The sequence below is a fragment of the Oncorhynchus masou genome, chromosome 31, assembly GCF_036934945.1.
Source record: "Oncorhynchus masou masou isolate Uvic2021 chromosome 31, UVic_Omas_1.1, whole genome shotgun sequence".
Taxonomy (NCBI): Eukaryota; Metazoa; Chordata; class Actinopteri; order Salmoniformes; family Salmonidae; genus Oncorhynchus; species Oncorhynchus masou.
In genome coordinates, this window is record NC_088242.1 from 80,124,423 (window position 1) to 80,136,433 (window position 12,011).

At 43.3% G+C, this 12,011-nt stretch overlaps 1 protein-coding gene across 4 annotated transcripts in view; it reads right to left on the reverse strand.

Moving 5' to 3' along the window:
* LOC135524528 (A-kinase anchor protein 13-like) overlaps positions 1-12,011 on the reverse strand; it is a 175,486-nt gene that overhangs the window by 18,459 nt on the left and 145,016 nt on the right. For 3 of the 4 annotated variants that reach the window (XM_064952133.1, XM_064952134.1, XM_064952132.1), the window contains exons 11-18: positions 11,377-11,801; positions 10,708-10,764; positions 10,216-10,275; positions 8,361-8,520; positions 8,068-8,173; positions 5,773-5,800; positions 5,524-5,638; positions 25-181 (exon numbers count right to left, since the gene is read on the reverse strand). In XM_064952133.1, the coding sequence (XP_064808205.1) occupies positions 25-181; positions 5,524-5,638; positions 5,773-5,800; positions 8,068-8,173; positions 8,361-8,520; positions 10,216-10,275; positions 10,708-10,764; positions 11,377-11,801 (1,108 nt within the window). The remainder of the gene's footprint in view (positions 1-24; positions 182-5,523; positions 5,639-5,772; positions 5,801-8,067; positions 8,174-8,360; positions 8,521-10,215; positions 10,276-10,707; positions 10,765-11,376; positions 11,802-12,011) is intronic. The other variant, XM_064952135.1, reaches the window with a different exon arrangement.

Here is a 12,011-nt window from a genome sequence, read left to right on the forward strand (position 1 = left end):
AAACACTCAGATTTGTTGTCTTACTGGTGCAGAGGAAGGCTTCTTTAGTGATAATGGGTTTGTTGCATTGGTGGCAGGTTGAGGATGGGGCTGGGTTCACAGAGCTGAAGAGATGGCCGTTCAGGTTTTTTTTCTCCTTCTCCTTGGGGTCTTTATCCTTCCCCTGAGCCTTCTCTTTCTCCTGCAGAGAGTTAGAGACACAAAGGGAATACCATAAATTCTCTAAGTCAAAGCACTATGGCACTGTGTATGCCTTCCGTAGATACTGTAAGCAATCAAGGTCTCACAAATAGATCTCACACTTTGATAGTACTTAGCCAAAGCCGAGAGATATGAGTCATTTGCGCAAAGATGTACTGAAGTTTGACAGCTGTCAAAAACCCCTTCACAATATTTCTGTATTTTCTATCCAGGAGTCTCATTCACAAAAAGAAACATAATTATGACAAAATGTTACAATATATCAATATAACCACAGACACAATACACTGGACTGGCCGATAACACACTCTCAGGTTGACTGTACAGGTAGACACTCATTCATAATCAGTACAGGAAATGAAACAACCAATATCCTATGATTCTGCCTCAAACTAAATGTGTTGCTAAAGCAATTCCTCCTGAAAAAGGGAAGAATGTGTATTTCGAGAAGAGCATCAGAGCCTGTTCCTTTCTGAGCAGTGAGCCGTGAGACAGGCAACAGGCGTTAGTCAACACAAAGAACCAATATCTCCTACCTCATCCTGTATTGTATCAGCCCTCAGCTTCAGGGAGCAACCGTGTGCCAGGACATGTCTACACAACATCACAGTGGCAGTCTGTCTGTCTGTCTGATACATTATTACAGTGGCAGTCTGTCTGTCTGTCTGATACATTATTACAGTGGCAGTCTGTCTGTCTGATACATTATTACAGTGGCAGTCTGTCTGTCTGATACATTATTACAGTGGCAGTCTGTCTGTCTGTCTGTCTGATACATTATTACAGTTGCAGTCTGTCTGTCTGATACATTATTACAGTGGCAGTCTGTCTGTCTGTCTGATACATTATTACAGTGGCAGTCTGTCTGTCTGATACATTATTACAGTGGCAGTCTGTCTGTCTGTCTGATACATTATTACAGGGTCTGTCTGTCTGTCTGATACATTATTACAGTGGCAGTCTGTCTGTCTAATACATTATTACAGTGTCTGTCTGATACATTATTACAGTGGCAGTCTGTCTGTCTGATACATTATTACAGTTGCAGTCTGTCTGTCTGTCTGATACATTATTACAGTGGCAGTCTGTCTGTCTGATACATTATTACAGTGGCAGTCTGTCTGTCTGATACATTATTACAGTGGCAGTCTGTCTGTCTGTCTGTCTGTCTGATACATTATTACAGTTGCAGTCTGTCTGTCTGTCTGATACATTATTACAGTGGCAGTCTGTCTGTCTGATACATTATTACAGTGGCAGTCTGTCTGTCTGATACATTATTACAGTGGCAGTCTGTCTGTCTGTCTGTCTGATACATTATTACAGTGTCTGTCTGTCTGTCTGATACATTATTACAGTGGCAGTCTGTCTGTCTGATACATTATTACAGTGGCAGTCTGTCTGTCTGTCTGATACATTATTACAGTGTCTGTCTGTCTGTCTGATACATTATTACAGTTGCAGTCTGTCTGTCTGTCTGATACATTATTACAGGGTCTGTCTGTCTGATACATTATTACAGTGGCAGTCTGTCTGTCTAATACATTATTACAGTGTCTGTCTGATACATTATTACAGTGGCAGTCTGTCTGTCTGATACATTATTACAGTTGCAGTCTGTCTGTCTGTCTGATACATTATTACAGTGTCTGTCTGTCTGTCTGATACATTATTACAGTGGCAGTCTGTCTGTCTGATACATTATTACAGTGGCAGTCTGTCTGTCTGATACATTATTACAGTGGCAGTCTGTCTGTCTGATACATTATTACAGTGGCAGTCTGTCTGTCTGATACATTATTACAGTGGCAGTCTGTCTGTCTGATACATTATTACAGTGGCAGTCTGTCTGTCTGATACATTATTACAGTGGCAGTCTGTCTGTCTGTCTGATACATTATTACAGTGGCAGTCTGTCTGTCTGATACATTATTACAGTGGCAGTCTGTCTGTCTGATACATTATTACAGTGACAGCCTGTCTGTCTGATACATTATTACAGTGGCAGACAGCCTGTCTGACTGATACATTATTACAGTGACAGACAGTCTGTCTGTCTGATACATTATTACAGTGACAGACAGTCTGTCTGTCTGATACATTATTACAGTGGCAGTCTGTCTGTCTGTCTGATACATTATTACAGTGGCAGTCTGTCTGTCTGAAACATTATTACAGTGGCAGTCTGTCTGTCTGTCTGATACATTATTACAGTGGCAGTATGTCTGTCTGTCTGATACATTATTACAGTGGCAGTCTGTCTGTCTGTCTGTCTGATACATTATTACAGTGGCAGTCTCTGTCTGATACATTATTACAGTTGCAGTCTGTCTGTCTGTCTGATACATTATTACAGTGTCTGTCTGTCTGTCTGATACATTATTACAGTGGCAGTCTGTCTGTCTGATACATTATTACAGTGGCAGTCTGTCTGTCTGTCTGATACATTATTACAGTGGCAGTCTGTCTGTCTGTCTGATACATTATTACAGTGACAGTCTGTCTGTCTGATACATTATTACAGCAACAGTCAGCCTGTCTGTCTGATACATTATTACAGTGACAGACAGTCTGTCTGTCTGATACATTATTACAGTGGCAGTCTGTCTGTCTGTCTGATACATTATTACAGTGACAGTCTGTCTGTCTGATACATTATTACAGCGACAGACAGTCTGTCTGTCTGATACATTATTACAGCGGCAGTCTGTCTGTCTGTCTGATACATTATTACAGTGACAGACAGTCTGTCTGTCTGATACATTATTACAGTGGCAGTCTGTCTGTCTGTCTGATACATTATTACAGTGGCAGTCTGTCTGTCTGATACATTATTACAGTGGCAGTCTGTCTGATACATTATTACAGTTGCAGTCTGTCTGTGTGTCTGGTACATTATTACAGTGGCAGTCTGTCTGTCTGATACATTATTACAGTGACAGTCTGAACGCTGGTCTGTACGCTGGTCTGGAACAACAGGCAGTACAGAATCTACAGATGGAACTCTGGCGTTCCCATGTTGCCAGCCATCAGCCCAACAGAAGGAAGTAAGCTACCATGGATGTACCATGAGTGTCTGTGCTGTTTTGCAGTCTCCGTTACACACCAGCCCCACTGCAACTTCCGGCCTATAATCTAGCTCACAGTCTCAGCAAACTACTGTAAAGTATGTACAGGGCATTTAGAAAGTACTCAGACCCCTTCCCTTTTTTTACATTACAGCATTATTCTAAAATGGAATACATTAATGTTTTTCCTCATCAATCTACACACAATACTCCATAATGACAAAGTGAAAACAGGTTGAGAAATGTTTGATAATTTATAAAAAAACAAAAAAAAACAGATATGCCTTATTTACATAAGTATTCACACCCTTTGCTATTAGACTCAAAATTGAGCTCAGGTATATCCTGTTTCCATTGATCATCCTTGAGATGTTTCTACAACTTGATTGGCGTCCACCTGTGGTAAATTGGTTGTACATGATTTGGAAAGGCACACCTGTCTATATAAGGTCCCACAGTTAACAGTGCATGTCAGAGCAAAAACCAAGCCATGAGGTCGAAGGAATTGTCCGTAGAGCTCCGAGACAGGATTGTTTCGAGGCAATATCTGAGGAAATTGAAGCTCCTCAAGAACACAGTGGCCTCTATCATTCTTCAATGGAAGAAGTTTGGAACCATCAAGACTCTTCATAGAGCTCCTGCCCGGCAAAACTGAGCAATCGGAGGAGAAGGGCCTTGGTCAGGGAGGTGACCACGAACCTGATGGTCCCTCTGACAGAGCTCCAGAGTTCGTCTGTGGAGATGGGAGAACCTTCCAGAAGGACAACCAAGATTGAACTCTTTGACCTGAGGAAACCTGGCACCATCCCTACAGTGAAGCATGGTGATGGCAGCATCATGCTGTGGGGATGTTTTTCAGCGGCAGGGACTGGGAGACTAGTCAGGATCGAGCAAAGATGAACGGAGCAAAGTACAGAGTGAAAAGCTGCCCCAGAGCTCTAAGGACCTCTTTCTGGGGTCAAGGTTCACCTTCCAACAGGACAATGACCCTAAGCACACAGCCAAGACAACGCAGGATTGGCTTTGGGACAAGTCTCTGGATGTCCTTGAGTGACCCAGCCAGATCAAGCATCTCTGGAGAGACCTGAAATTAGCTGTGCAGCGACGCTCCCCATCCAACCTGACAGAGCTTGAGAGGATCTACAGAGAAGAATATGAGAAACTCCCCAAATACAGGTGTGCCAAGCTTGTAGCATCATACCCAAGAAGACTCAAGGCTGTAATCGCTGCCAAAGATGGTCCAACAAAGTACTGAGTAAAGGGTCTGAATACTCATGTATTGCTAAAAACCTGTTTTTACTTTGTCATTATGGGCTATTGTGTGTAGATTGATAAGGGAAAAAACAATTTATTACATTTAAGAATACTCTTTTAACAAAATGTGGAAAAAGACAAGGGGTCTGAATACTTTCCGAATGCACTGTACAGGGTACATACTTTCAAAACCCATATTGGAAGCTATACAAACATTGGACATTTTTATCGGTCTGTATGCATGTGGCAGTCTGTCTGTCTGATACATTATTACATGTGTTATGGATTGAGTAGCATTTTTGATGATAAGCATGTTCTTCTATGTAATAACTAGGCCTGCTATAAAATACGTAGAAAGATATTGTTTTGGATACAACACAGGGACATCAAATCACATGAGAACTGTGTTGATGCATGGTCTGGGTATTACTGTTATTTCCCTTAATGTTATCAGGAAGTCTAATGTTATTAGGTCTGAAAGAATTGTGGTTTGTTTTCGTAGCAGCAGTGATGCCATACAGACGTCTGTTTGAGACAAACCACAGCATGCCTCTGTTTCCTGTTTGGCTTCCCTACTGCGTGCAGACCAGGCGCCTCGCTCTGATTCTCACAACTCACAGACTCACAGCCAGATACACTTACCCAGCAGATATATACTGTATACTCCCTCACAGTCATTTACAATCTGATTATGACACCTAGAACACAGATAAGCGCCAGGGAAAAGTATCTGATTCTGGAAACGACAGTTTTGAGATTGCAATATGTGTATTAGCCTGCACACAGCTATTAGCCTGGACATAAATTATAACCTGAAAACTTGTATACAAAGAACTACAATGAGAAACCTTTAGAAACGTAATAATCCATTGGATTCAACACCAATACAGACAATGGCGCTGGGATCAGACTGAAAAGGTCCTGTACTACTGGATCTTCTTAAATTCAAGTCACTTCAATACTTTATTTATCCCCTGAAGGGCTGAATGGACAGACTCACCTTGTTCTTCTTAGTACTCATCTTGCTCTTGAGGTAACTGAAGGTGCGGCTGACCTTGGTCCCCTGTCTCCCCTCAGAGTCGCTCCGCAGTGGCCCCGGGTCCTCCTCAGAGATGCTGGATGAAAAAGAGTAGGAGAACCAGAGAGACAAACTCAGTATACTGCCATTCAGACTGCCAGATACTACCCTGCTGGAGAAATAGCCTTTAAGAACAGGCCCATATAAAACGGGACAAGGTTTCTGTCTTACCTATGCTCTAGTGATGCCGATCCCATTCCTACAGCAGAAATAGAGAGAGGAGGTGATGAGCTGGATCAATGGAACAGCAGATTGTGTCATTTATTTATTTACATTTGTATTATTTTTTATTGGTACACCAGATAGGTGCAGTGAAATGTGGTGTTTTACAGGGTCAGCCATAGTAGTACAGCGCCCCTGGAACAAATTAGGTTTAAGTGCCTTGCTCAAGGGCACATCTACAGGCTCAGGTATTTGAACCACCAACCTTTTGGTTACTGCCCCCCCGAAAAAAAGATAGGAACTTTTATCAGTATTTTGGTTCAGTACAAGCATACATTACATAACCATTACAATACATTTCCAAGCAGAGGTGATATCACATAACACGTAGTAGTACCAACATCTAACAGAACCAGGTTAAATGTGGAATTGCACACTGGGTCATTTGGTTAAGGACTTGGCCAATTAACAAGACCAACAAATACATACACAAAGGAATGTGACGATTATGCGGCATAGCTGTACAGTGGTAGTCAAGGGTGGCCAATAATAAAGAGATTTACTGAGGGTCAGACACAGCACTTAAACACAGCCTCAGAACTACAACAAAGCTCAATAAGACACACATATCACGACAAACACAGAGACATTTTCAACAACAAAAATCTGCCAGGCAAAATCTCTCAAAGCTCTTAAACTGTAGATATGACACGCTAGAGCAGCGAAAGCCCTTTGAAACGTCATCCCCCAGCAACGGCCCGGACAGGGATTTCCTTCCAATCGTTCTCTCCAAAAAAATATACAAGGCTCAAAGGAGTGTGAAAGCAGCAGTGAACTGTTCCTATCCTTTCTAGCAGCTGTGAAGCCCAACAGGAACACTTTGACATGTGTTTATGTGGATTCCAAAGAATGGAGGCTAGGGGGAATAAATAGAACTGATGGAGGAAAGAGAGGGGAGAAATGTGTGTAAAACTCACAGGGGAGACATAATAGGAATGTCAGCCATGTCAAATACAATAGAAAAAGGGCTACTTTGAAAAGGGGCTACAATGCTAACAGAAAGCTGATTATTTGATCTCAGTTAGATACCAATAGTGGGAAATAGATTCTGGAATGATATGTGTCTCCAGCAGATGTAACATATGGCTGACTGGACTGAAAAAGGGCTTTTCATCCTTTCATACTTTTTTCAGTCATTTTCATGGCAGCCGAAGTTTTCGAAACTGATCAAATAGTTGAATTTGCTTGAAACTTCACATAAACAGAACAGCAAACAGTGCATATTTGATCACCTGTTGAGATTTGTATTAGTAACTAGAGGCAATTTAAGCCTATGTAAGTAAAACATTTTTCGAAACAATGACTTCTACTGATTGATATTTTATCAAACCAAATTATTTGCCTGACAATGTTAACCTTGTTAAGGTTAGGGGACCAAACAGAGATTAATTGATTTAAAAGAGTTGATTTAGAGAGAGGTAACGTCCTTTAGAGACACGGGTTGACCTAGAGGCACACTACACAGGAAGCAGCCAGGGGCTAAGGGGCCACTCAAGGCATTCTGGGAAATGTAGAACTTACTTACTACCTCCTCCTCATCACTGGAGGAAGAGCCAATAGAAAATAATGTTCTAGATTTTGGGAAGATCGGAGAGATGCTGAAGGAGATGCGCTTCTTTGGTTGAGTCCATCCACTGGCTATCCAGTTCAAGTGTACAAAAAATATCAAACCACACGTTAAATTAGCACAATAACCTGGACCGTCCCTCATTTCCTTCCAAGTGATCAAATGAGTGAACTCTACACAAAGGGACAGGGAAACAAGAGAAGGAAGAAGTAATAACCCCAGTGATAGTGAGGAGAAGATCTAACAGTAGCCCCTGTTAGCCCCAGAGGAGATTGGGATTGAGAGAGTTAACAAACCACCTGATTCCTGTCTGGGAAACACAGCAGAGGGACAGAGAGAAAATGTACCTGAAGGACGAGGTTGGAAACAGCAGGTGACAGGAGACTTGATTGTTGGATAGATAGAGGCATGGGCCTGAATCCGCAAAGCATTTCAGAGTAGGAGTGCTGATCTAGGATCTGTCCATATAATCTTATTCATAATGACCTAAAAGGCTAAACTGATCCTAGATCGGCACTCTTACTCTGAGACGCTTTGTGGGTACATGCCCTGTCCTTGTGTACCACCATGTCACCACACACACACAGAGACAGAGAGACAGAGAGAGACAGAGACAGAGACAGAGAGAGAGAGAGAGAGAGAGAGAGAGAGAGAGAGAGAGTTAAAGTGACCCTCACCGTCCAGGTCTCTGTGACTGATGGCCAGCATGGACACCGACTTGGTGAGTGCTTGGTGAGGAATGGAGGGACAGCTGTGTCTCACAGGCAGAACTGTACCAGATTTCTGAAATAAAGGAGAGGGAGAGAGAGATCAGCAAGCTGAAAATAAAACATGAACTAATGTGCATAGAGAGAACCAGTCTACATTTAGAAGATTCATTGATTCAGTGCAAGTGCAAGTCATAGTACAAGCAAAACACAGGACCTCTATGGTAAAGATATGCCTGGACAGTATAGTGTGTGAGGGTTACCTGGCTGTCGAGGCTGCTGTAGTCTCCCAGGTCTGACTCCTGCTCCTCTGTTAGGGACAGAAGCGAGCCCCTCTCTTCACTGTCCAGACGCGCAACAGTTCCCACACCAGAGGAGATCTTCCCAGCATCCTCCTCTCCAGCCAGACCCTCCAAACTGTAACTGCAGACAAAACAATACCATGTTAGTGAAAGAACACTGGTGTTTCTGGTGATAGATGTGGTCATTTGTTTAGGGACAGCAGATACAAACACCCTGTGAGATCTTTAAACCCTTGGCAGGAAGTGAACTCACACCCAGCAGATCTTCATGCTCCAGAAAGGATGACACAATCAGTTATTTCAAAACTGAAACCACACAAGTGGAGTGCACAAGTACATACAGATATACACAGTTAAAAGGAAAAATCCACTCCAAAACAATATATATATATATATTTTAATTAGTCCACTATTGATACAGTCCCAAAATGTTTTGCATGTCAGCAGTTACGTTTTGAAGATATTCGATTTTCAAGAAGCAAAGGGTCACTTGCCACATCATGATGATGATGCGTTTTGCACATCTTGATCTCTTGAAAACGTGACAGTGAACTAATGAAAAAAATAACAAAATATATTTTTTGAGTGGATTTGTCCTTTAACTAGATCCCTGCAGTGAGGAGATGATGAGATACAGAAAAGAGGAAAAGCATGTATAGACAAAGAAAATACATATGAACACCAGCACAAACAGGAAGAAACACATACATGTAAACCTAAACACAAATGTAAGGGGGAAATAACTGAAGTAAAATAAACATGAAAATACAATTCCCCAAGCTTCAAATCAGTTAAACAACCTTGTTAACTTGATTAAAAAGTGTAGCATGTTAAATAATAGGCGACAAATAAACTCCTTTGAGACCATACTTATGTAATTTATGAATGCATAAGAAATCAGCATTCACTATTAGAGTACAACAGATCTATTATCTCATTCTAGCTGTGTGTCAATTGATCCTCTCACTAAAGCTGTAAGTCTGGCTAAGCGAGATGAACAGAACTAAAACCATAACTCACCTGTCTGGCTCACTGATGATGATGACTATATTAGTCATTCTAATCTTTGCAATAATTAACAAGCAGTGTAGCAGTATAAAACTATTGTTCTAAAGATGCTTGATGCTTCCTCTCTAAATTCTAGCTTCCTTGTCTCAGAAGAGAGAGAGAGAGAGAGAGAGAGAGAGAGATACAGAGAGAGAGAGGGGAAGAAGATAAGTGACTGTGCATCGCTGAGGCCGACCACAACTGACCAACAAGGTGAATAAGACAAACAGAGAGCAACAGCAGCAGTGACAAAGCATACACCAAGTCAGAGAAACACCAAGCCAGAGACACACCAAGTCAGAGACGCACCAAGCCAGAGACGCACCAAGCCAGAGACGCACCAAGCCAGAGACGCACCAAGCCAGAGACGCACCAAGTCAGAGACACACCAAGTCAGAGACACACCAAGCCAGAGACACACCAAGCCAGAGACACACCAAGCCAGAGACACACCAAGTCAGAGACACACCAAGCCAGAGACACACCAAGCCAGAGACACACCAAGCCAGAGACACACCAAGCCAGAGACACACCAAGTCAGAGACACACCAAGCCAGAGACACACCAAGCCCGAGACACACCAAGCCCGAGACACACCAAGCCAGAGACACACCAAGCCAGAGACACACCAAGCCAGAGAACCACCAAGCCAGACACAGACATGCACAGAACAGAGAACATGCAGAGGCCTCGTCCTCTCTTTTTATTTATTTCATTTTGTTTGTGTGTTTGTCCTCTTAAGCTATTAGTTGACACGGTGAGGGCATACCTTCTGCTATCAATCTGTTCCAGGTGGGGAGGGGGGACGTTGGAGGGACACCAGCTCATACTGACAGGGAGAAGCCAGGGAGGGAGAGGGATGGAAAGGGAGGGTAGGGGAGGGGAGGGGAGGGGAGGGGAGGGGAGAGGAGAAGAGAGGAGTAGACAGACAGGTGCAGAAGGGAAAGGGTGATGTTATTTCAGGGTGAGATGTGATGGTCAAAGGGGTGAGTTAATGGGGAAGGGTTTTTTTCCCATTGAGGTGTCTTGACACATATCATATTGGAGAGAAATAAAGTTTTCACTGTCTTCATTCTTTATATGTTTTAGAAATGATTTTTCCATTGCATAAGGCACATAAAATACAATTTGATTTGATTAGGGAGTGCTCAATATAGGTAGCAATGCATTTTACATTTTCTTCCTGTAATTAAAACACAGCTTGGCAGTGACACACCAGGGAGAGTCAGAATGGAAACAGTGAGGAATAACTGTGTGGTACCTTCTCCTATGAAATGTTGGCTTTCGAGGCTTCCCTTCCCCTTGACCTTGCAATAAACTGAGAAGAGATGGAGAGATGAGGAGAGGACAGAAAAGATGGGATGAACAGAGAGAGATGAGAGCACTGACAGTACAGAACATGATCACATGGGTGATAATGAATAAAAAGGAAAATGGTGCCAATAAAAATCACAGTGTTTAACCTTTGACCTAGACCAGGTGTTTCCCACAAAGTCCACTGACACAGAGGTGACTCCAGGCTTATCTAACTGTACTGTATAAGGCCCCCTGAGGGAAAGGCATGGATTAAATACACACAGAGACAAATATCTACATACAAATGCGCTCACACACACAAACAGTGGCCCACTGACACACAAACACAAAGTGTCTGAACTTGAGGCCGTATGAGGACCAGTCCTCGGAAAGCAAGTCTCTGTCGGTCTCATCCCTGCAGACTGCACTTCCCAGGGTACTACTGTCTCAAGTGACTCCCCAATAGATATCATCATACCGAGGACAAGTCAGGATACTGTAGGAGTTGGAGGCTCATGGTTCACACAGATTATGACTTTTCCCCACTCATCCATAGCTATCCTTCCTGGGTTTGTACTACAGGGGAGTGAGTGTGTTGAGTTAGAGGTCAGTGTGTGGGGTTAAGAGGACTCACCTGCGTTGGTTCATGTCTGTGTCTCCTGCAGGATTCTTCCCCGGGCCCCAGCTGTGCCGGCGGAATGGAGAGAGCGAGCGGATAGAGGAGCGCAGGATAGCGGAGCACACAGGCACTTCTGTCAGCTTGTCTTTCCTCTCGTCCTCCTCTCCCCCCCTCCCTGTCGTCTGCCAGGCGTCTCCGGCACTCCAACTGGCCCGAGTGCTCAACACCCCTGCCCCCGCCCCAGCCCAAGCGGGGCCCACTCTGCCCTGGGAGGAGACACTGAGAGGACCCACACTGCCCTGGGAGCTGGCGCTGAGGGGACCCACACTGCCCTGGGAGCTGGCGCTGAGGGGACCCACACTGGCCACGTCGTCTATGGAGGAGAAGGACACTGACACACCACTGTTGCTTTCACTTGGCCTAGTCACAGCCTCTTCTCCCTTTGGACAGAGAGAATACAGAAAGACCCTGTTACCCACTGCAGTCAAAGTCAACTGAATGGCATTGTGGAACGATTTGGAATTGCACATTTCAGCTAACACATTTGGGTAAGGGGCACTTTGTTTTACACCAAAAACAAAGCTAAACACATAAATTATACTAAAGGTGTGAAAGCTAAATAAATCTGTATCTGTTGTCAAGGTAGTCAG